Source organism: Gopherus evgoodei, chromosome 9 (genome assembly GCF_007399415.2).
Source record: "Gopherus evgoodei ecotype Sinaloan lineage chromosome 9, rGopEvg1_v1.p, whole genome shotgun sequence".
NCBI lineage: Eukaryota > Metazoa > Chordata > Testudines > Testudinidae > Gopherus > Gopherus evgoodei.
In genome coordinates, this window is record NC_044330.1 from 24,825,083 (window position 1) to 24,851,578 (window position 26,496).

The window sequence follows — 26,496 nt, forward strand, 5'->3', positions numbered from 1 at the left end:
TCCTGTCTTGATTCTTGGGGCAGTTAGTCCATGAATTTAGACATGAAGTCCCAGATGTTATAATTGTACCTCCCAAGCAGCACTGCTGGTTGGAGATGTAGAGCTGTAATCCACCAGGAGAATAAATCTTTCTACCAAACAGGTCCAGATTCTTTGAGTCCTTCAGTTTGGTGTTTGCAACCTACAGCCCTTGCCCATCTTTTTTATTGGTTGCTGTGACCAGAAGGGACCCGGGGGTGGAGGGTGGGAGGGAGGAGTGGATGGGTACTCATACCCGTTGGAGGGAACAAAGTACTCTCTCTCTGCTCTTTTCGAAGTGGGTGGCAGAGAGGACAGGGTCTGCCATATGGATCTGACCAGAGCCATAACAGCCTCATTGAAGGTATGGCCACCTTTGAGGAGGGGCTCCACAGTCAAGATGTCAATCAGGCTGTAGGAGGATTCTTTAAGCATATCCATTTCCAGCACTAGGTTAGAAGCTACCCTTTTCAATAGCTCCTGGTGAGCTCTAAAGTCACTCTGAGGTACCCCAACTGCTCAAACCTGACACAACTTTGTCTGGGGAGGAGGAGGAGGAGAAGGAGGAGGAGGAAGTGTGCACTGGCAGGAGGCCTTCCTCCTCTTCTTCTGCACTGACCACATCATGTAGCCTCAAATCCTGAGTACTGGTACTGGAGTCCGAGTTGGGTGCTGAATGGAGCAGCGGAGGGGCCCTTTTCTCGGACGCCACTAAGTATGAATGGCTGAAAGACAGTCTCGGTAGGTTCCAAAAAGGCCATTGGACCTGCATAGGCCACTGCCCACTGGGCCAAGTGCTTAGAGGGGCAACCACACCAGGATATGATGGAACATAAGATGGGTTCTGGGACTGGCCCCTAGGCTGGATGCACAACTCCACCTCCAACTCCAAGTTGGCTTGCGGAGCCCTAGGGGGTGGTACCCCTCACTTCCACCAGCCGGCGGTCAGAATCCAGGACATGGTGCCAGAGCAAGGAAACATTTGCTGACATCAGCAGGGTTGGTTTTCCTTTGGTCGGTAATCGAAGGACCTGGTGCTTGATTGGAGCTCAGGGCAACATGCTCTTTTCTGCTCGACATACTCACCAACGCCAGGAGGCACAGAGTTTGAAGCCTGGAGACTGGGGCATGCCCAGCCCTAGGGGTGGAGGATTTTCCTCTAAACAATGTGAGGGTCCAACTATTTACCCTACTACTAACGGAAATAAACTGAAGGGAGCAAAATTGGAAAGGAAGTTGGGAATAACAGGAACCACTGATGAACGCCTTGCTGAGGCAAGAGAAGCTGTTCCAGTGATTGTCACAGGTGGTAAGAAGGAACTGAGAAGGTGTGGGGTCAGCCGGGCCCCTTACATCTGCACATGAGCGTGTGGCACCAGATGGTGCTATAGCCGGCCCAACGGATACCACCAAGGGAAAAATTTCTGGCAACTGTGCACAAAGCATGCACACACCTAACATGGAATGTACATGAGCAAGCACTCAAAGAAGAACTGTCAGATTTGTAGCTGGAACTTCTGATCCAGAAGAATCTTTTAAATCCAAACTCCTGGAATCTGAAAACAGGTTACACCTCTCAGTGTACATCAACAGCATGAAAACTCCCTGTCTTGTTCAAAAGCCTTTTTTCTGAATAAATTCCACCTATTTCATTTCAGTTAGATAAACAGGGTTCTTGTGACCTATTATGTCTTTGGCCCTGGAAGTTTATTTCCAGAACAGTTTTAATGTTATTTCTATTGGGGATGGATAATCCTGTGATTAAAGCATAGGAATAAGCATCAAGAGCTATGGATTCATATAGATTAAGGCCAAAATGGACCATTACACATGTAATCTGACCTACTGCATATCTCTAGAGTGGCTCTCAACCTTTCCAAACTACTGTACCCCTTTCAGGAGTCTGATTGGTCTTGTGTGCCCCCAAGTTACAGCTCACTTAAAAATGACTTGCTTACAAAATCAGACATAAAAATACAGAAGTGTTACAGCACACTATTACTGACCAATTCCTTACTTCCTCATTTTACCATAATTATAAAATAAATCAACTGGAATAGAAATGTTGTACTTCCATTTCAGTGTACAGTATATAGACCAGTGTAAACAAGTCATTGTCTGTATGAAATTTTAGTTTGTACTGACTTTGCTAGTGCTTTTTATGTACCTGTTGTAAAACAAGGTAAATATCTAGATGAGTTGATGTACCCCCTAGAAGACCTTTGCATACCCCCAGGGGTATGCATACCCCTGGTTGAGGACCACTGTCTCAGGCTATTACATTTCATACAGTTACCACTATACTGAGCCTAATAATTTGTGTTTGGCTAAAGCATATTTTCCAGAAAAGCATCCAATTTTGATCTGAAGACATCAAAAGATGGAGAATCTACCACTTTCCTTGTTAGTTTGTTCCAGTGGTTAATCACCCTTACTGTGGAAAACTGAATTGGTTTCTAGCGTTGCCCAATTTTTCGAAAGCAGATTATAATTCTGTGTCTCAATTTTTGGGAGTCCATCTTTAGTCACCTTGGAGCTGATCTTTCAATATGCTGAACACCTTCTGCTCAAAGACCCTAATTCAAGAAAGCACTTAAGCCCATGTTTAAGTCCTCCCTGTTCATGGTTTCACTTTAGAACAGGGGTGGGCAAACTTTTTGGCCCGAGGGCCACATTGGGTATGCGCAACTATATGGAGGGCTGGGTAGGGGAGGCTGTGCTGCCCCAAACAGCCTGGACCCCACTCCCTATCTGCCCCCTCCCATTTCCAACCACCCTGACTGCCCCCCTCAAACTCCCAACCCATTCAACACCCTCTCGCTACTTGTCCCCTAACTGCCTCCTCCCAGGACCCCTGCTCCCTATCCAACCCCCCTGCTCCCTGTTCCCTGACTGCCCTGACCCCTATCCACATCCCCACCCCCTGACAGCCCCCCCAGGACTGCCACCCCATATCCAACTGCCCTCTGCTCCTCATCCCCTGACCGGGGCCCCTCGCCCCTAACAGCCCCCTGGGATCCCACCCCCTTTTCCACCCTCCCTTGCTCCCTGTCCCCTGACTGTCCTCCTGACCCCTATCCACATCCCTTCCCCCTGACAGGTCCCCCAGGACTCCTACTCCCAACCGTCCCTGTTCCCCATCCCCTGACCGCCCCCTAGAACCTCTGCCCCATCCAACTGATCCCCCACTCCCTTATCCTACCCCCCCCTTACCAGGAGCAGGAGCTGGCAGCCATGACACCTGGCCAGAGCCAGCTGCTCTTCCCACACCGCCTAGCAGGAGCAGCAGGCCAGAGAAGGGCAGCGTGGCTGCGGGGGAGAAGGGGTAGTGGGGGTGGCCGGGAACTAGGCTCCCTAGCCAGGAGCTCAGGGGCCGGGCAGGATTGTCCCACAGGCCACAGTTTACTCACATCTGTATTAAGCCATTCTACTGGAATACAAGCATAGCTTTAATTAAAATACTGTATGGCGTGGTTCTTTCTTTTTTAACTAATGTTATGACTCTCTAGATTTTTGCTGTAACAAACTCATGACTTTTCTCATTTTTTGCCATCGCAAAAAGTCAGCATTACGTGCAAACAATATATAGAAACAGTCTTATCCCATGACCGAAACAAGACTGATAAAACTGTGCAATGCTTTGATAACATCTTGTTTTTTCAGTTGCTTCTGAACTGAAGGTGCTCTTTAATTTAAACTGCAATAAATGTGAATATCAATAACTACTACATTTTCATTTAAAAATGCATTATGCTATTTTCTGATAGATACTTTAGCATGCTCTTTCCATTAGGCACATACTACATATAGTGTTACAATGCTCTTACTTTTTTGATAAAAGTAAGGAAGTCTGAAGATTTGACTTTTAGGGGACTTTTTATTTCAAGATATCCTCAGAAAGAAAATCTGGGCAAAAATCAAGCTATACAAAACTATGCAGGGTGAGTCATTTCTGATTACCTTTCTTGTTTCAGCATTACTACTTCTTCCTCTCTCTGTCTTAGAAGAGTTTTAATTGTTTCCAGTTCACTCTCTGAGCAACTGGTTCTTCTTTTTAGATCTTCTTCTTGCCTTTCTTTCTCTGCCACTTCTTCCTGTAAACGTTTGCATACTTGTTGGCAAACTAGCAAAGACTCTTCTTTTTCTTTTAGATCTTTAGTAAGTCTAAAGAATAATAATAATCATAATAATAAAAAATCACCAAAATATCACAGCTGATGGATTTTCTTTCTAGATAAAAGATATCCTGAGATAACTTTTGCTTGTAAAAGAGAATATTACACAAAGACAAAAAATAAGGGAAAAAGAAGGCCGAAGAACATCTTTGTGAAGTTAACTAGAACGATCCTTCAAATACAATAAGAAAAAATATAAGTTATAAGTACCGAAAGACCTGTGATTAAAAAAGAGCAATATTAAAATAAATAAAAATAAAAATAATTTGATCTCTCTCATTTGTATATAAAATATAAACAATTCTGAAAGAAACCTGGATTTAGACATTCCATTTTCATACTCCAGCTTTTGCAGTTCACTTTGACAGATGTCAACTTCCTTTGATTTCATCCTAAAAATGTAACAATTCACAAAGTATATGTTAGCCCCAAGAAATCAAAGCCTTTACTCATTAAATGATTTGGACTTCATTTGTTAACTGTTTCACACTTTTTATTTTAGTTGAATACCATGACAAATGTCCCTACAGGGAGATTTATTAAACTGGTGTTGTCATGCTCTCTGTACATCTCTGAATAGACAGATCATATATACTGAACCAACATACACACACATTTTTAATCCTGTCTCAAACAGGCCTAGCAGTGAAGCATACGTGTAACTTTAAGCACATGAGTAGTCCTGCTAAGTCATTGTAAATGTAATGGAATGTGTGCTTTGCTGGAATCAGGGACTTAAACCAGAATTAAGGTATGAATGTTTGCAATGCCCTCTCTCTATCCCCAGTTGGTGGATGGTCCTTAGGAACTACTGGCATCCCCAGTTTGAGTAATCCTCAAGTTTAAGATTTTTAATTTAAGATTTGTAAGTGGAGACCTATGTGAAACAAACTAGTGGTCTCACTCTGGTTCCTTGCTATGCTAGCAATTAATTATTATTAGTATAGTAGTACTTAGAGGCCCCAACCAAGGTTCGGGCCCCACTGTCCTGGACACTGTACAAATCAGTAAGAGACCGTCCCTGACCCAAACAGTTTACAATCTAAATAGGCAAGATGGACAAAGGATCGGGGGAAAGGAATATAACCCGTAATCAGAATGAACAATATAATGGTCTGCAAATGTCATCTTACTTCCACAATACTATTTTTTGTCTTTGTTTGTTATTTGTGTGTGTGTGTGTGGGGGGGGAGATTTTGTTGAAAGGGGATTAAGTAAACAAAAAGACAAAGAAAGGGGACAGTGACTTTCACAGGGTGGCTGTACTTTTAAGGGGAGTTGGGATCAGCTGCTTTCCAGCTAGGGATCAGATTATTATAAAAGCCCTCAAGTGTCTCAGTTGGAGTAGAGCACTGCAAGAAGCAAGCTGACTCTGGAAGGAAGCCCCTAGGTCAAAATTCAGGTTGGTTCCTGTAGGAGGCCCTAGAGTAGGGTTTGACTCCCAGGCAAGTGGCCTGCAAAGTGGAAATCCATAGGAAGTGGATAGGTTTGGGGGAGGGATGATTGCTGGGCTGTACTCATTTTAGGTGGAAGACATAAAGCTGAAGTCCTGTGAAAAGGGCCTGAACCGGACTGTGGGCATGCCCCTTTTTTGGCTGAGGGGACAGGCAAACAGCCACAGGGAAACTAAAGAGAGAGGTGAAGAGTGATCAGGGAAGGAAAGAGAGGGAGACAAAGAGGGGAATGTGAAGTGCAGGTGAACTGAGGTTGAACTGAAGAGATTGTGATGGAGAGGAAAGGAGAGTGTTGGAATGAATAGCCAATTAACAGAGAGGAAGGAATGTCCAAAGTAAAAACTGCAGAAAGCAGTACGATTATGAGGTATGCCATCAGCATTCAGACATCACTGCTGCAGCTCTTAGGCTCTGCTCCTGCTGACTTGAATCTATGGCTACAGTTTCTTTCTTTCCTATACTTATTAGGGTAGGGGAGGCTGCTTGCAACAAAGGGTCCTTGGAGGTGCTCTCCTGAACAGTTCTGGGTCTGAGAAGGTGGGTGGAGGGAGGAGGAAATGCCAACTGGGTTTCATTTTCCCCTTCCTCCACATGATGGTGTGGCCATACCTGTGCAGCTGCTTGTCACTGCTCCTGACAGCCTGTGGCTCTGGGTTCCTGGTGTATTGATAGCAACATCACAGAAATCACTATTCACCACCACAACTGGCAACCAGTATTGACAGTACAACCAGAGAGATGATGGATTGAATGGTCATGGAGACTTTACCAGCCGCTCAATTGTAAAAGGGGATCTTTCAGAACAGGGTTTAGGGCAGAAAAGAATTTGGAGGAATGAATGGAAGTTTGTACTTAAAGGGGACTTCAGTTTCCAGGGCAACTTGGCAACTTTCAGGAGCACTAAATTAACTTCTAAAATATTCCTGACTTGCTACCTTTTTAGCATATTTCCCTATACTGCACATACATATCAAGGGCCGATAATTGACTGACTTACTTTACAACAGTGTTCAGTACATTACCTCGCTCACAGTGCATATGCTTTCTTCCCTCCACCTCGACACAAATAATACAGCTTTTAACTCTGACCATACGGAGTGGCTAGGAATGATATTTTGTGTTGAAGTAGACAGCGTAGAAAGATTTTTAGGAGACGGTTATGTTTAAGTGTGTTTTGTTGGATGTTTTGTTTTTGAAGTTGAAATAGTTTGTAGTATTGTTTATCATTCTGGGAAGTCACTGTCTGAAGTGGTGCTATTTGGGCAATCTAAGGTGTAGTGATGTATATTTTCAATAGTTGATGTTTGTGGTGGAAGTTAAGGTTGAAGGTTTTAGATGGAACTGAAGGGAGGAAAGATTTATGTTGTGGGTGAGAAAATGTGAAGAGGGTAAAATTATGGTTGTAGGTTGCAAGGGTTGGGTAAGATTTAACTAGCAATTTCCTGGTTTTTTGTGGTTGGTTAATGCTACGTGCACTAGAGAAACCTTAACATTCAATGGTTTTGTCTGATGGATTTTTTTTAAATAAGAAATCTATATCAACTCTGACAGCTATCTGTGTTGATCATATGTATTCTTGTCCCTGTTCCAGGTTACAAAGATCCGAAGTCTTCCATAAGTACTTGCTCCACTGTCCACACACTACTGCACTCCTTCCGCATGGCTCCCTGTACATAGCTCAGTTTCTCCCCATGCTCCTCAATCACAGCCTTGCTTCTTTCCATGTCCTCCCACAGTACTCTTCCTGGACATGATCCTCTATCCACATCCCTGCTCTCCTACCATCCTCACTCACCCTCAGACTCCCTCTACATTTTCACTCACCTTTGGTGCTGTTGAAGATGAACCAAGGTAGGAATTAAGGGGAGAAAAACAGGTATGTATGTGAGATGGAGAAAGGCGTCTCAGTGGCAAATGAGTGGGATGTATGGAGGAATGCCTGGGATAGGGAGTCAAGTACCTCTGTTTTGAGGCACTGATGCAACAAGGATTCCCCTGGAACATGAGGAAGCAATATCTAGCAGCCCTAGGTATGCTGATGCCTCAGTACAGAGACACTGGGCTCTCTGCTAGGTCAACCCTCCCATTCATATTCCAAATCCTCATATAACCATGCACTTCCTGCCTTCCACATTCCCAGTCATCCCCTTTGGGGAGACAAAAGGAAGAGAGATCAGGGATGGGAGTGGGTAGGGCTGCTTGAAGATTGTTGCTTCAGTTTCAGTTAAGACATATAGCAGCATTTTTAAATGTTTCCTCTGAAAATGTTAGTACATCTCTTACTAAAAAACTTCCATGAAAAATTCAGTTGTCCCATGACAAGTTCCTGGGTCAGATCTAGAGACCCCTATCAATAATTAAAAATATGAAACAGAGAATTTAGTCTTGCTTTAAATTCATGTCCACACAAGGAATTTTACAAAAATTTCCTACTGATGGGAGCCCCAGAAAAAATTCCCATGGTTGCATATGCAGGGTGGTTGTAGCCATGTGACCTGAAGAAGAGCTCTGTGTGGCTCGAAAGCATGTCTCCCTCACCAACAGAAGTTGGTCCAATAAAAGATACTACCTCACCCACTTTGTTAGCTAAACCTGTAAGGTTTACACTAGGTCTTCCATTAACAGGAGATTTTTAGGTATAACTCCCTAGAAGGTGCGATTCCCAACACAGCTTTTCCTAAGCCTCTATAACATATATTATACACACACATGCCACGTATGTGAAGCAGAGCCGCCCAGAGGATTCAGGGCCAGGCAGGGCCGGGTCTTTGGCGGCAATTCAGCGGTGGGTCCCTCTCGGAGGGAAAGACCACCGCCGAATTGCCACTGAAGAATGGAGCGGCGGCAGTAGAGCAGCCTAAGTGCCACCGATCGCAGCTTCCCCCACCCCTGCCGTTTGCGGTGCTTGTACTCACCGGGCGGCACTCCAAGGCTTTTCAGCACTTCAGCAGCGGATTCTTCATTCGCTCCAAGTCTTTCACTGCACTGAAGGACCCACCGCCGAAGACCCGGAGCGAGTGAAGGGCCCGCTGCCGAAAACCCGGAGTGGCTGGTGGGGCCCCTGTGGGGCATGGGGCAAAATGCCCCACTTGCCCCCTCCTCTGAGCGGCCCTGATGTGGAGATGCTATCCATTGGACAAACTGCTGAGCCATGCGATTCATTAATTTGTCATGCAGCTCTGAGAGTCTAACCGCATCTTTGCCTGTCCATTAATCAACCTTCCCCAATTTTACTGTAACTTTCAAAACTTCTGAGTAGCTTCAAACAACTGCCATTAAAAAAAACCAAAAAACCAAAAAAACAAAACAAAAACAAACAAACAAAAAAAACCACCTGCCAGAGAAATGTGTCCTCCTCCCAGTCATATATAACTTTTCCCACTTGAGGCCTGGATAAGCAAGATTCAGTCTTGGACCAGTAACATCTTTTCTATATTTAGAACTATTACAGCTGTTAGCTACATTACCTCAATCCCACTCACTGAGAAATGAGAACATTATTTCCTTAGAAAAGGGAAATTTCCAGCTTCCCAAAAGGACCGTGGAATCATTTCTTATCCCAAGATAAAATAATTTAAAACTGTCACAGAAAAAGCTATTTTAGGCTATTATTAGAGGTTTTCATGGAATCCCTCTGAGCAGTGTACAAGTGAATTCACAGTAACTAAGATACCTAGCTTTGCAAACTGAGGGGTTAAAAAACCAAATACAAAGAAATAATACCAATACAAATTCTAAAAATCAACTAAAACATTCCTGAAATAGTTCTATAAAATATGGCATGTAGCGAATATATTATGATATAGTATGATAAGAAGTTTGATTTAAATTAGTTTGGGATGATCTCACTGACTCACCCCTGACCTGATCAAGGCCCACTTAACTCAACAGAAAGACTATAATTGATTTCAATTGCCTTTGCATCAGCCTTCACAGCTTTGCTACTCATGAGTAATGCAGATGTTCCAAATTCATGCCAATAACACTCTTATACCACACCAATATTATGCACTCTCTCTTTCTCTCTGCAAATATACATTCATGCACAGATATGTATATATCAGTATTTCTCTATTGGATGGAGAGATAAATGTAGTAACTTTGTTGAGGAGAATTATGAAAAAATATAATAATGCTGCCTAATTCCCACTGAAGTGGTGCTGAGTACTCAACACTTCTGAAAATCAAGCCACTTATTTAGGTGCCTAAATGCCGAGTCAAGAGCCAAACTTTAGGCACCCACTTAAAAAAATTCTTGGCCCATATCTTTCCCTAGGAAATCAGGATAAAAATGAAATGTTAAAAAAAAATCACAATTTTAAACATTCTGTTCCAAAACACTGAGAGGAAAACTTTTTTTTTTTAAAAAAACCTCTTCAATTTTTTCATGTCTACCAACCTTACACGGGAATTTTCTAGGCGACAAAACTAATTGGCCAATTAATTCATCTAGATATCAATTTTTATCAACTATCACATGAAAGTAAAGACTATTTAATTTACAAATGCTTTAAGCGCTCATAGCACTATTAAATAAGGAAAGACTGAATTTATTTGTGATGATTGAACAAAACATTGTTCAGTAACATTTACTGATCATTACTTGAGTGGAATGAGCCACTATGATATTTAACACCAGTTCACAATCCTGTTTCAGATAGGAGTTTGTCAGATGGCCATGCAATGCAACGGTCAGATCACTGACTAAATGATGCCTACATTTAAAACCTTTAAGTTGTACTCTCACAAAACAATAGTTTTTATTTTCCACACAGTAACTGTTCATAGTTCAATATGTTCGTTTTTAAAAAAGAGCTGTCTACTCCAGGTGTAAAAGGAGACTTGTAATTTACATCTTTTTGAGTCTGCAAGTCAAATCTACAAGAAGGAAAATAAGTTTCTAGGCAACCTCTTTTGAATGGTGAGAGACAGATAATAGACAAGTGACTTTTGTTAGTTTACTGAGGAAGAGAATAGTATCCCATCAAATAAGTGGTTGCATTGTAAGAATTTTAAAACATGTCATTACTGCTAGAAACATAAATGGAGGGTGAGATTAAATTAATTTTCTTTTTCCCATACTATGAAAAAGGAAGGTTGGAAATTTTATAGATTTATGTGAAAGACCAGCGTGGAGGATAGACAGAATCTTTGCTAGAGGCGGACAAGATTGCTAGGTCTTTACACTGGTCTTTATATTAGACAAGGAAACATACACCATTCTGCACCATGTTTCTTCCCCATCTTCTGTACTACATTTTATGTATATATTTGCTTCAAAATGATGTCTTGGGTATTCTACTCCTTAAGTACATTAGTGCCAATAGTTCAGGTTTTGTTAAACATCTTTATTAATGATCTGAACGATGGGATGAATTGCACCTTCAGCAAGTTCGCGGATGACACTAAGATGGGGGGAGAGGTAGATATGCTTGACGGTACGGATAATGTCCAGAGTGACCTAGACAAACTGGGGGATTGGGCCAAAAGAAATGTGATGAGGTTCAAAAAGGACAAATGCAGAGTCCTGCACTTAGGAAGGAAGAATCCCATGCACTGCTACAGAATGGGTACTGCCTGGTTAAGCAGCAGTTCTGCAGAAAAGGGCCTGGGGATTATAGTGGACAAGAAGCTGGATATGAGTCAGCAGTGTGCTCTTGTTACCAAGAAGGCCAACAGCATATTGGGCTGTATTAGTAGGAGTATTGCCAGCAGATCCATATTTCCCTCTATTCGGCACTGGTGAGGCCATACCTGGAGTTTTGTGTCCAGGTTTGCCCCCCTCCTCCACTACAGAAGGGATGTGGACAAATTGGAGAGAGTCCAGCAGAGGGCAACAAAAATGATTAAGGGGCTGGGGCACATGACTTACTAGGAGAGGCTGAGGGAACTGGGGTTATTTTGTCTGCAGAAGAGAAGAGTGAGGTGGGATTTGATAGCAGTCTTCAACTACCCGAAAAGGAGGGTTCCAAAGAGGATGGAGCTAGGCTGTTCTCAGTGGTGGCATATAACAGAACAAGGAGCAATGGTCTCAAGTTGCAGTGGGGGAGGTCTAGGTTGGATATAAGGAAACACTATTTCACTAGGAGGGTGTTGAAGCACTAGAATGGGTAACCTAGGGAGGTGGTGGAATCTCCATCCTTAGAGATTTTTAAGGCCAGGCTTGACGAAGGCCTGGCTGGAATGATTTAGTTGGTGTTGGTCCTGCTTTGAGCAGGGGATTGGACTAAATGACCTCATGAGGTCTCTTCCAACCCTAACATTCTATGATTCTATGATCTGTTCTAATAAAAGCAAAGAGATGCACCAATCCAACTACATTATATGACATTAAAAAGTGAACATGTATTTTTCCATTTAAGATTTAACAGAGTGCAAATATAGTTAATAGTATGGCTAAATACTCTGAAATAACAACAAAGCAGCATGGACAGGTAGAGACAGACTCATGCTCTCACTTAAGTTAGCGGGGATTTTGCCATTGACTCTAAAAAGGGGTAGGGTTGGTGCAAAATGTATTTTGGATTATGTTTTGTTTTTTAAATTTAAAATTTCCATTGCTTGCACACATATTTGCACTTCTTACAAGCCATGGAAAATATTTTGTTCTATAGAAAAAAATTTAAAATTGGAATAAATTAGTATATTACACTAATAAAAAGAACTATTATCATCTCACATTTTAAAGTCAGAGATAACTAGTAGTATCAACAATCTTTTTTATGGACTTTCCTGAAATTTAAACAAGGTTTCTTTTATGATATGTAGTTAGTTTTCAATTCCTATATTCAGAGATTCTGCTCATAACAAGTTACAAATATTTAGAAAGCTTAGCAATAAAGTATTTTAATGGTAATGCAGGTTCTCAGAATGAAAAACACATTTAATAAATGTAGTTAACTATACAATGAAAAAACCTTCCAATTGTACTTTTAAAAATCTGAATGTAATATGGGTATAATTTAGCAAAATGACATATTTCTTTTTAAATATAAATATGAGATTTAACCATGGTTATTAATTGGTGAAGTAATACCATAACAACAAGAAGCCTTCAAAATTTCCAGCTCTTATGCCTACTTAATTGTTACTCTTCTGGATATTTTTGATTCTGGGCTTACTTATAACATCTATCAATACTGCAAGCTCATTCTTTTAGTTTTTGTTACAGTAAATTCTTTATATTTGACTTGATCTTCGATTAGGCGTAGACTACATTGAGAACATTCATTGCATAGGTTAATGAAAGATAGCAAATTATTCTTGTGAAATTACTGTCTTGAGCACAAATATTTGTTTCATAAAAATAAGAAATGTATTCAAGAAAAGAATCTGTATCATCTCATTTAGATTATAGAAGGGCAAGTGGTCAGTGCTTAATCCTTTTCCAGAATACCATTACAGAGGATACATCTGGACTGAGCTGGGTACAGGTTTGTATTAGCAAATAATTTTGCATCTGGACCAGAATGGAGATGAGATTGAATGCTTTGAAAAGACCTATTGGCTTCAGACTATTCATATGCTTAAAGTTTAGTACGGGGTGAAGAGCAGTTCTGAGTACACAGTGGCAGTAAAACTAGGCCTTAAATAAATAAAATAAAATATCTTACATGAGTAGTTTTTTGTAGTGGCCCAATTCAGCTGTTGCTTTCTGAAACTTGAGTCCAATTGTCTCTACTTGATTTGTTAAATCTGAAACACAAATACATCTGTTTTTATTTCTGTATTTGTATGCCCATCATTTGCTTTTATAATATGGTGTATTATTATATTTGCCTCTCACTTATGTAGCTGCTCTTTATAGAAAAACAAACAAACAAACAAAAATAACCAACCAGGTAACCCAGCAAAATTAATTGACTTATCAAAAGTTTCTGTGATACGTAAATTGATAGTTTCTAATTATAAACGTTACTTTAATTATAAACCAGGCTTCCAATAATCCTCAGTAATGAATAATGCAAAGTATCTACCTTCCTCAAGAAAGAACACATTTGTTTTTATTTCACATTTTCTAGAAAGCCACTCAATACAACAACATCAATCAGCTTCAGTAGCTCATTAAGGGCATGTCTACACTTACCTCCAGAGCGATCGATCCAGCAGGGGTTGATTTATCGTGTCTAGTGAAGACACGATAAATCGACTGCCGAGCGCTCTCTCGTTGACTCCTGTACTCCACTAGAGCAAGAGGCGCAGGCGGAGTCGACGGGGGAGTGTCAGCAGTCGACTTACCACAGTGAAGACACTGTGGTAAGTAGATCTAAGTACATTGACTTCAGCTACATTATTCATGTAGCTGAAGTTGTGTAACTTAAATCGATCCCCCCACAGTGTAGACCAGGCCTAAGAAATCGGATTTTTCCCTTTTCCCAACAGACAGTCCAACATGTTCCCTCTGAGCCATAAGGTTAATTCTAGCTTCTTCCACTTTAGAAATATCTTAACTAAAACGTAGTGGCAGTACAGATGCTGCTGAGTCTTATTTATTTCACATAGCTTCTTTATACAAAAAAACTCACAAAATTAAGTGATGGAAGACACCTGTAACCTCACCTAGTCCATCCCCTGTTAGTGCAGGTCTGGTTCCCTGCAGTACATTTTGTTGTCATTGATTTTAAGGCAAGAAGAGACCTCCACGTTATCTAATCTGACCTCCTGTATATCATAGGCTGCCATCCCACCTCCACCACCTATACACTAAACCCAACAACCAAAATCAGACCAAAGTATTACAGTCCACAGGAGACTAGACTATTACGTGTCACAGGCAGAGAATGGGAGGGGCCAAGATGCACCAGTGCCCAGGGCCCCCACATAGACAGGAAAATGATTAAGTGAGATATATCCAGATTATCCTGGCAAGTGACTCTTTCCCACACGTTGCAAAGGAAGGTGAAAAACTCCCAAGGTCAGTACCAATCTGACCTGGGGGAAAATTCCTTCCTAGCCCCACATATGGGGTTGAGTTAGACCCTGAGCATGTGAGCAAGAACCAGCCAAAAGGCATTTGAGAGAAAGAATGTTCAGTGGCACCTCAGTGCCATGACCCACCCATGGTCATCTCTGATACTGCTGAGGAAGGAGATAAACCAAAACATAATACTAGGGGGCGGGGGGAAAATGAAACCTCTTCCTGGCTCCTGGGTGGTGCCCAGCTGAAACATGAAGCATTAGCTTTTAAGGCACATACAACATTAACCGGAAGTGAGCCCCAGGGCTGTTGAGCCCCACCTCCCATCATCACAAGCAATCCCATCATACAATTGCACTCATAAATTTGTTCAGGTCTTTCTTAAAACTAATTGTTTGCCCTCACAATTCGTATTGAGTGGCTTTCTAGAACCTCACCCCTCTGATGGCTAGAAACCGTCCTCTAATTTCCAGCCTGAATTTGCTCATCACCAGTTTCTATCCATGTGCTCTTGTGCTAACACTGTTCTCTAGCTTAAACAGCTCTTCACCCTCCCTTGTATTTAATCCCTACATATTAATAGACAGCAATAATATCCCCTTTTTTGCTAGACTAAACAAGCCAAATTCTTCCAGTTCATAAGATAGCCTGTCCATTCCTCTGATCATCCTAGTAGTTCTTCTCTGCACCTGTTTCAGTTTAAATTCATCTTTCTTGAACATGGGTGACCAGAATTGTACACAGTATTCCAAATGAGGTCTTCCCAATGCTTTGTACAATGGCATAAATATTTCTCAACCTCTAGTGGAAATGCCTCACCTAATAAATCCTAGGCATTTGCCTTTTTCATAGCTGCGACACATTGACCTATATTCATCCTGTGATCAACCCACACACCCAGTGGTTTGCTCAATCGAGTTTTAAAATCCTAGTTTTTTAAAATAATGTGCTATTAAAAGGTAACACTGAATATTCCTTAGAGGGTAAATCCTATCAGGATCATTTTCTGCTAGGAGAATGTGACTCCCTTTTTCTGTCTGGCTAACAGCATGCCCTTATTGACTGAAATATCTACTCATTTTATTAAGTTGGCTTTCCAATACTAACTTTATCTATTGAAAGCTCAGAGCAGGAACATTTAATACTAGCATTGTTAGCACATCTACAATACAAAGTATTAGAGAGAGCTCTCCTTAAACTATCAGAAATAATAAAAATCTTCTTTAGGATGAAGTCTTCCCATTGACTTAATTTGGAGCTGGATCAGGCTTCATATAATCAAGGTAGAACTAACTGTAGAAACACCTTTCCAATATGCATCTGCCTGCCACTGAATTAGAAATAGACAGTAATAAAAATTCATACCATATAAAATTCCACTGCCACTGTCCATATGTACCTCTGATATAATACTTGATGTATGTTGCTGAATTAATTTTGGCAGTGCTTGTAGCCCTTCGAGACAGAAAATCTTTTGAAATTGAAACAATTTCTATCCTGATCTTTATAAACCAAAGTTCACAATAATAAAAATGATTAAGAGAAGGTAAGCAGATCTTTAGAAATGTTAACTTCTTTTTAATAAATGTGATTCGATGCATATAGATGAATGATTGCTACAAGTTATGGATGGAAAATCTGAACTTCACAGATCCCCTAAGGAGTTAAATCTGTTAACTTTTATTAGCTTTCTTCCCATTCTTTGCTGTGGACACAGAACCATGGGATGTGTCCCCAGAAGGCTTCATGACACACAGAGAGGAGTGCTGCATCACTGAGGACACAATAATTCAGACAGGGCTTTGCAGCGGGACTGCTCACACCTCAGCTAGGCCAACCCAGGTGCCACTCACCCAGGCTAATTGCAGTAAAGACATACCCTTAAGGACAACACTGCAGCAACAGAAAAGCTTTAATACCCAAAGATAAAAGGAGGCAAATTTACTTTTAAATTTGAAGTTGTAGCAGGATAATTTAGCTAAGATGTGGTTAATTTAACAAAGATGTATTCCAGCATGGCAAAAATTATGTTAAAAACTGATCTAGTAATCTTAGCAGATGACACAAAAACTGGAAGAGTCCTGGTGGTTTGGGATACAAATCAATGACTGACATTTGTTTATTTTAAAACTATGTTTATGTGACAGATGTCCTTCTGGTCATAACTTCCTCACAGCTGTTTTTAAAATTGCCATGACAAAACATGGCTGGGTTACCCAAATTATGTTATCTGTTTTACAAAACTGTACAGTAGGTAATGACTAACGCCATGACCTTTGTTTTCCAACGCTCAGTATCCATGACTTTTCTAAGGACAGGAAGTTGTGGCCAAGTAAATTAAGGCTAGATAAGACCACCTGCACTATACAGTTACTTCAATTTCTCCAAGAGGGCATTCTTCAACAATGTGTTGTTTTGTACAGTCCTCCAAAGCTACATTATTCAGCTTTAATTTCCTGTCATTCAGAACGACAGTGGATTATGAAGTAAATGGCCTTGAATGCCTACAGAATTTAAAAAAAAAAAGGAAATGTTGGCTTTAAACACCAAGCAGATGTAAGGCGGAACACATAGCAACAATCCAAAATTTACCACAGCGAGTTCTACTCTGATGTGACTGCTTTTTCCACAGAGATTAAGTAAGGATCAAATTATTTTAGATGAGCTAGGCAAAAGAAAGAGCCCTTAGCCTCTCTTCATATGGCAACAGCTGCTAATACGATAGCATTTCATAGTCATTTGATTTTTGGCAATCAGTCATTTAAAGTTTTCTGTGATTCTGGAAGGTTTCTGGGAATTGTGAATCTGCATAGCTGTTATGATCTATTCTCTCATGCTAGGAAGTGGGGCTGCAGAACACAGTTTTGGAATGAAGGGAAAGGAAGGGTATAAAGCTTATTCAGTACCAGTAGCTTATGAGTTTGTTTTTTTTTACTCAATTTGTTTCAAGATGTTTTTATGATTGTGCAGCACTAAGAGCACTGGTTAAGAGTGTTCATAAATACATACACCAATGGTGGATTATCCAGTGCACCAATGGGGCCAATGCCCAGGGGCCAGTCCCTGGCAGAAGCACCAGGCAAGGCAGGGCAAGTAGGAGAAGCCCCAGTGCTCTGCCCCTAGTCCCCTGCAGAAGCCCAGGGCAGCAGAGGAAGCCCCAGGGCCCAGCTCTTGCTCCCTGCCACGTCGTCAGGGCTAAAGGAGCTTTTACTCCCTGCTGAGGCCCCAGTGCCATGGCGGGGGGACAGAGCTTCTCCTGTCTTGGGGCTGCAGTGGGGGTGGAGAAAGGAGCAAATGGGTTGCAGGGCTGCAGTGGCAGGTGGAATGGGAGGAAGAGGCAGAACGGGATGGGGCTGTGGGCAGGGATGCAGGCGGAAGGGACAGAACAGGGGCAGGACCGCAGGCGGAAGGGGTGGAGAGGGGCCCCCATTTGCAAGGGCCTTAGGAAACCTTAATCCACCTCTGATACACAGATTCAATTAGAGGACTAGATCCTGAAAGTCCTTTGTGCACAGAGCTCCCATTGGAGCCAACAGAAGTTCTGCAGCAGAGGGTTTTGCAGGGTTTCCACAACTAAATCCAGCTTCACATGAAGTTGAAGGGCATGTTAAATTGCCATAAAACTGAGGAAAGTACAAAGGAGGATGGTAAGACAAAAGTAACTCATGCTGAAAAATTGCTGGGTAAAGGAAAATGCTAGATATATAAATGGTGTAATCAAATAAAGGAAAAATTTCATGCAGCAATGAAAATAAACATTGCTATAAGCTACAGGCAACTAAAACAATCAACTAGTGTTTCCACTTTGCAATGTGAATACCAAACCTAGCTTGAGATGACATCTTAAACTACTTTCAATTCTGGCAGATTTCAACTAAAACCATGTCAATATTTTTTTGTTTTATTTATCCATCTTATCTTAGCCACATACCTCACCCAAAGAGATACTAACTTGTCCTTGTCCTTGTTGAACCTCATGGGCATAATTGCAATCTTTCATTCACAATAGCCCTAAGAAGCAGTTAAGCTCCTTTTTAGAGCAAGATAGCTGAAACAATAGGAGCCACCAACCAAAACATAGCTTAGCTCCTGACCAGCCTTGAATGTCTCCTATGTGTCAAGGGGGGCTCTGAAGAGACACTTTTTTAAGCTTCTGGGGCATGCAAATAGGGCAAGGCTCACTGCCTGACCAGGGACTTGAACCCTGGACCCTCAGATTAAAAGTCTGATGCAGTAAAGTATGTGAATGGAGGGGTTTCACTAGGGGATGAATGCAGCATCACAGAAGCAGATAGAAAAGGCAGCAGAAAACCAAGACAGCCAGAGAAGCACTTGTAGCACGATCCCAACAGACAGCCGAGAGAGAACTTGTTGAGCAGAGTGCAGGCTGGAAAAAAAGAGGCCTGGAATATTAAGCAAGGAAACTGCCTCCTGTTGTTTCATTCCTACTGTGTTCAGGGGACCGGGACTTTGTACATTCTTTGTAAAAAACAGGATTGCATCAAAGAAATACCTGAGCCCATCTTCAATTTATCTTCCTAAAGTAAACAACCTGCAAGTCCCTGAATATTGGCCAATCACTTGGGGACAAAAGGGGTAACAATATTTAGATTTTCTTAGAATTGCAATACTGGAGTAGATGGGAATATACATCTAAAGACTTGATAGACCCTTCTGAAGAGTATTTATTTTAAAAGATTAGGCAGTGGAGGAGGTGGGAGATAGAAAAGGGATACGTATATGTATATTATGCAGTCAGACTTACAACAATTTATGCAACTTTGGTTTTTCGGGAGACCAGAGAAACACACAAAATCCCAAAATGTAATGTGCACATCCCTTCAAGAATATTTATATTTTACTTAACTTTTCCTGCACCACATACTTTAAGGTGACTTATATATAGGATGTAGAGAAAAACACAAGGTCCAGATTCTGAACTGTTATACAAATCCAGAGTAATTCATTGATTTTAAGAGAGAAACACTTATTTATACTCTAAATTAGATCAAAATCTGATTTTAAAATTTACTAAATACCAGTTAACAGACATTTTCTTAATCATATCACAATCCTAACTCCACCCCCCTTTTCACTAATGGCCAGATTGTGAGCCCATTGGTGATAGTTACACAAGAAATTCCACAGAAGCTAGTGGGACTATTTGCACCCATATGAGTAAGGAGCTCATAATATGGCTGATGTTATGATTACTCTTGATAGTTAAGACTGACTCGTTTTGTCCAAATTTCTGGTCTCTTGAAATCCAAACCTGAACTTCCTGGGAGGTAAGGAAAAGTTGTTTTTACAGAGCCTCTTATCTTCAGTCTTCCTAGCCAATCATGAATAGGCAGGTTGTAATAGGTAGGGAAAGAAAATAGAGCTTCTGCTTTCCCCTTTCTTAGAAGAGGTATTTTCTCTCCACTGTTCAAGCCACAAAAATGAAACATGTTACCGTAAACATAACTCTTTCACCGGAACTCCTGCTTTTCTTGAAGATCAAGCGAAGAAGAGATCATCCTTCCATAACCAATCTCTGTCTAACCCAATATCTCCCAAATGCATAACCCAGGGTGACTAAGAAGGGCTGAGGTTCTTTTTCCATCCTTCTTATTTTTTCCTCTACATTTATAGTGCTGTTGAAAAATGTTGATGAGCCCCTGTTGGACCTCCTTCCCTCCGATAGTCACAATGTGTTCAAATACCAAACACCCACCCTCAAATTGGAGTAGGAGGAGCGCAGGAACCACTCAAAGGTACTTCAAAAGTACTTACAGCATGAGTAATGGCTATTTTAACTGAAGCCCATCTAGACCCACTGGACGCTATTCTCTTTTTGGAATCATACTGCACACATCTCTGCTCCTTCAGAATGGTTTCATCAAATCATTAAAGACACTACCAAGAAGAAGAACAGACTAATCCTTTCTCTTTCCATCTCATTTCACATTCCTAATGTGTAGAAAAAGTGCTCATCTCCCCTAATACACAACCTTGCCAATGATTCCTCCAACTGTCTACCTTTCCCAGTCATCCCTCAGTATTCATTACTAACATGTACTGCTGACCAATGTTAGGACTAGCATCAGAAGGTGTATGTATAGTGAGCAAGTTAGAACCAAAACTTGTGACTAAATTTTATGAACCAGATGGACTTGAAAAAAATAGCAGCACCCTTGTGAAAAAGAGAGACTTTATAAATGTGGTCAGGTGCAGCAAAGAAGTTGCCCACTGTCATACATAGTGGCTGGTAGCAGAAATGAGAGTAAGGACATGAGCCCCATCTCACAGGAAAATGTGCTCCTGTAGCTCCTTTGCTGCTTCTGGCCATGAGAATATGCATGGGGTCTCCACCACAATTTGTCATAATTTCTTTCAAGTCCTTCTCATTCAGAAGAAAATTAGCCATTCTATTCTATTCTATCCTGAAATTTTTTTTGGCTCTGCTATCTCTTTCCCCTCTAAGTAACATGCTGTCGTGGCCTGGAATATTTTACTGAACTCCTAACTCCAAAGACACTGAACAAAATTGGAAGAAATTTAAAACAAACCAACCAATTACTCAATCTTTTGGCTGAGAGAACAAAGGGATAATTCTTCAGCAAGTCATGTGAGCAAGGGAAAACAAAGGATTATAGCAGAAAGTATTTTGCTGCCTTCATTGCATTAGCTGCAGTTGAGTGACTGCTGTAATTGTTCATTGATTGAGCAACAATAAATATAGCAAAAAATTCTGTTTATGGAAATTAAAATTCTATTTAAAAAAGACTAGCAGTAATAATAATTACATAAACTGCCAGTCTTCTGTTCATTTTTGGAACACCGAGTCTATTTAAGTACTAAAGCAAAAAATGTGACAATACACTCAAAAATGTTGATGAAAATAAAATAAACAAAACAAGGACACGTGGGTTTCACTCAGATCTTATTCACATCAGTTTCCTGCGAGTGTAAATCCATTGACTTCAATGGAGTTAATCCTGATTTCCAGTGGTGTACTTGAGATAAGGTGACCAGACGTCCCAATTTTATCGGGACTGTCTCGATAATTTACGTGTTTGTCCTGCGTCCCAACCGATGTTTGGTAGGGACGTGAATTGTCCTGATATTTTGCCCTCCCGCACACAAGCAGAACGGGCTTGCGCCCCCTCCTGCCCCAACTCCACCCCGACTCCACCTCTCCCTCCCCCATTGGATCCCTCCCCAAATCCCTGCCCCCAGCCCCAAGCCCTCACTGCCCTATTGGATCCCTCCCCAAATCCCTGCCCTGGCCTCACCTCTTCCCCAAGCATGTTGCATTCCTCCTCCTCACACCTCCCTCCCAGGCTTGTGCTAATCAGCTATATGGCAGCGCAAGCGCTGGAGGGAGGGGGGAGAAGCAGGACGCGGCAGCCACCTCAGGGGAGGTGGAGGCAAAGCGAAGGCGAGCTGGTGCGGGAGGGCGGGGCGTGGAGCTGCTGGTGGGTGCTTAGCCGCCACCAATTTTTCCTGTGCTCCAGTAGCTCTTGGTTTTTTGTTGTTGTTGTTTCTGGGTTTTTTTGTTGTTTGTTTTGCTTTTGTTTTCTTGTTTTTTTTTAATAAAAGCAGCAAAGAATCCTATGGCACCTTATAGACTAACAGACGTTTCGGAGCATGAGCTTTTGTGGGTGAATACCCACTTTGTCGGATTCACCCACGAAAGCTCATGCTCCAACACGTCTGTTAGTCTATAAGGTGCCACAGGATTCTTTGCTGCTTTTATAGATCCAGACTAACACGGCTACCCCTCTGATACTTGGGTTTTTTTATGTTTGTTTTGAAACAAAAAACTTTTATTTTGATAAAAAGAACAGGTACTTATTGTGTAACATAAACCTGATAGCACTATGGCCCCAATGTAGCAATAAGCACCACATAGATAGATACCTTCACCTGCATGAAGGTCACTGCAGGATCAGACACTACATTTGTTATTTTTAATGAGCAGTTTAGGAGGCCAAAGGGGGCTTGGGAAAATACCCAACCTAAAAATCTTTCTATATCTCTCACCTTTCTACATTCCCAAATTCTACCAGACAGCAACATTAAACATTTCATTTGCCCTTAGGAAAGGCTATATTATGCAACTCCTTTGCTAAATTTTGTTACTGATTTTTTTTAAAATATGCATCACACAGCATTGCTCAGATGACATTTTATCTGTTTATTTACATTCTGCAAAAATTTAATAGTAACATTGAGATGGAATTCCATATAATCTGTTGCACTTATGTTTTCCACATAGAATATCTGCTATTTCACTTTTCAGTTATAAACACTTTAAAAAAAAACTGACATGGGCAAAATAACATAACCTAATGCTATGTTAAACAGTACAACAGTCAGCTAAACTAGAGGCGGTCATGGTGACCCCTCAGCTACTGGCATGGTATTGCTGAGATGTTGGAGATTCCACACAATCATCCTAACTGCTGAGATAACTTTAAGTGAACCCATTACGTAAACTTTGTAAGCGATTCGTCTTCTCAATATCACATTTAAGTAAAGAAAGAGTGAGGAGAAGAGAAAATATAACAGTACACTTTAAAAACTTCTTAAATAAAGGAGTAATTTTATTTAGCACTTATGTAGCATTTTAAATTTTCAAATCACTTTCCAAACATTAACTAGTTAATCCCCTAATCACTCCTGTGAAGTGGATAGAGAGAAACTTTATTCTCACTCATTAATTTATGTCTGTGCTGAAAGCATAGTTTGCAGTGATGTTCTGTATGATCTATGAACTCTTGTAGTGGAAAATTTTCAGGATATTATTATCATGTTGTGACGGGGTGGTGTCCCCATCCAATGTGGGGTGAGTTCACCCCATCCCTCAAGCTGTCCTTTGCCTCAAGATGGTCAGATCTAAAGACTAAAATCAATACAGTAACCCTGATTCACAGGGCAGCAAGGCCTAGTGGCTGGAGTCAATAGAATTACCCTGGTACACAGGGCAGTCAGGCCTAATGGCCAGAATCAGTGGGGTTTATCCTGATTCACAGGGCAACAAGGCCTAGTAGCCAGAGTCAGTGGGGTTTCCCTGATTCACATGACAGCACGGCCTAGCAGCCAGAGTCACTGGAGTTGCCTTGAGTTGCAGGGCAGTAAGGTCTATTGGTGAGAGTCAATGGGCTGTCACATGAGGGCTGGGGGTGAGGGGTTAGCGGCCAAGAAAGGAGAACCCAGGGCCCACCCTGCTCCACCGGGTCCCGGCCCAGGGCCTTAACAGTGGCAGAGTGTTCCGCCACTAAGTCAGCAGGGCTCCAGCCAAAACATGCCGACTTCCCACAGGACTATAGCTAGTCCTCCCTGGGCCACTTCCTACCATATCTTTTGGAGCTGTAGTTGAGGTGTCATTGGGGTTTCCGGGCTTTTCAGCACATGTGGTTCCTGATGACTGATCCCTCTCGGGTATCCACAGGCCCTTGGATGCCAGTCTGAGTCTCTACAGTCTCTGGCTTCCACAGTCAGGGGTTCCAGCTGCTCCCAGGATGGAGCTGGCAAGGAGCATCCTTCCTCCCTGGCGCTCAGCCCAGAGCTGGGCTGCTCCCTTTTATACTGGTGCTGCATCAGAAGCATGCACAGTAGGGACATGTGGGCATGGCTTCCTCAGTCCACAGTGAGGAATTAACCCTTCCCCATCCACTGTGGAGTGAGTTCACCCCGTCACACATGTATATAACTTTTTCAGAGTACCCATACTATTTTAAAGCTTTCTTTTCAAAAAACATGCCTTCCCATTAAGTTATATTATATTGTAGTAAAAAAATGGAAACCTTGGTCAATAGATCCTAACTCAGTCCCAAAGAGAGAGGCCAATCTATAGTTACTTATATTACCACTGAATATCAAGACCAGCTGGGCCAGTTGGGGGCTATAAAAATCATAAATGCCTTCTCAGATTTGACTTTCTGAATGACTCTGGACCGAGAGAGAGATGGAAGGAAAGGTTTAGAGAAGGCATGTTCTCCATCACTCAGAAAAGTGCCCACCACCTAAGTAATATGTCTTTACTTTTTGATTTTCTGTAGAGGTGACTGCATCTAGTAGATGTCATCCAAATCTGGCTACTGTTCTCTGGAAGGCACTATTGTTCAGTTATCATTCTTTCTAGTTCAACCTTTTCTTGCTGAGCCAATCTTCTTTCATTTCTATTTGATGTTCCTCTGACATGAACAGCCTTAAATAATACTATATTTCCACCCAGGAGAACAGAAAGGTTGTTTATCAGTGTAGGACTGACTGCAGAACTGCCCATCCCCTAGTTTAGTGAGGTAAGTTCCTGTGGTGCTCTTGTCTATTCTTATAAGCAGGCAGCCTCCTTTGAAGTGGTCCTGAAGATGTAGATGAACTAGCTGTTCTGCATGTAGTTCCAGAAAAATAATATTTTGTCTTTCTTTTTAGTGTAGACCACAGACCCTGAAAAGCCTCATTTCTTCAATGATTTACCAAGCCTAGCAGACTTCCGCCAGTAATCTGAGTCTCCCAAAATAGCTGTAGAAAAGTGGTACTCTGCATTATATGCTCTCTCATTAATCATCACTGAAGAAAAGACCTTGCAGGACTCCTGCCTCAACACTACTCCCACGAGACGAAACTCATCAAATGATCCCAAACTTGTTGAAGAAAAAGCAGGAAAGGTTACATATGCAACTTTGTCCACTGAACAACATCCACGCAAAATACCATCACTCTCAATAATCTGAAAAATTGATAACCTGAGAATTTGTGTTGCATTATCCTGGACGTGGTCTGGACGACATACAAATATTTTCATTGGATAGGATGATTTTGCCTACTCTGAACCCCCAGTGAATAAGGCAGGGGTGGGCAAACTATGGCCCACAGGCCACATCCGGCCTGTCAGACCTTTTGATCTGACCCTCAGCTCCCACCGGGGAGCAGGGTCGGGGGTTTGCCCCACTCCAGCGCTCCAGCCAGGGAGCGGGGTTGGGGTCGGGGGGTTGGCCTGCTCCATGCGGCTCCCAGGAAGCAGCCAGCATGACTCCTCTCTGGCTCCTACGTAACATGCGGAGACATGGCCAGGCGGCTCTGCGCGCTGCCCCATCCGCTGGCACCACCGCTGCAGCTCCTGCTAGCCATGGTTCCTATCCAATGGGAGCTGCAGAGGTGTTGCCTGTGGATGGGGCAGTACGCAGAGCCGCTTGGCCGCACCTCCACATAAGAAGCCGGAGGGGGGACATGCTTCCAGGAGCTGCTTGCGGTAAGCGCCACCCAGAGCCCGCACCCCTAAGCCCCCCCGACACCTCATTCCTCTACCACAATCCTGATCGCCCTCCTACCCTCCAAACCCCTCAATCTCAGCCTGGAGCATCCTCTTGTACCCCAAATCCCTCATCCTCAGTTCCACCCCGAAGCCTGCACTCCCAGCCAGAGCCCTCACCCTTGCATGCCCCAACAGTCTATCCAAGCCTTGATCCGCTACTGTCCTCCTACACCTCAAATGCCTCATCACCATCCCCAGAGCTCGCTGCCCCAGCCGAAGCCCTCACCCCCCCTTGCACTCTAACCCCCTCCTGCACCCTGAACTCCTCATTTCTGGCCCCACCCCAGAGCCCGCATCCCTAGTCAGAGCCCTCACCCCCTCCTGCACCCCCACTCCCAACTTCATAAGCATTCATGGCCCATCATAGAATGTCCATACCCCGATGTGGCCCTCAGGCCAAAAAGTTTGCCCACCTCTGGAATAAGGGATCTGCTGGTATGAAGATGCTTTTTTCTAGGTTTATGATTTAACATGAACTCTTGAATAATTATCTGTGAAATCACTACTCCTCTTTGGATAAAGCCTTGAGTAGAATGATATCCAAGCAAGCGAATAAATGACCTCTTCCTCAGGTTTGCCATGCTGATACCTTCAGGGCTTAGCATAGTCCAAATGGCAGCACCTTGT

At 42.2% G+C, this 26,496-nt stretch overlaps 1 protein-coding gene across 3 annotated transcripts in view; it reads right to left on the reverse strand.

Annotated features, from left to right (window-relative positions):
* LEKR1 (leucine, glutamate and lysine rich 1) overlaps positions 1-26,496 on the reverse strand; it is a 119,764-nt gene that overhangs the window by 18,727 nt on the left and 74,541 nt on the right. For all 3 annotated transcript variants that reach the window (XM_030575957.1, XM_030575956.1, XM_030575958.1), the window contains 3 exons: positions 13,261-13,342; positions 4,508-4,585; positions 3,979-4,182 (listed from right to left, as the gene is read on the reverse strand). In XM_030575957.1, the coding sequence (XP_030431817.1) occupies positions 3,979-4,182; positions 4,508-4,585; positions 13,261-13,342 (364 nt within the window). The remainder of the gene's footprint in view (positions 1-3,978; positions 4,183-4,507; positions 4,586-13,260; positions 13,343-26,496) is intronic.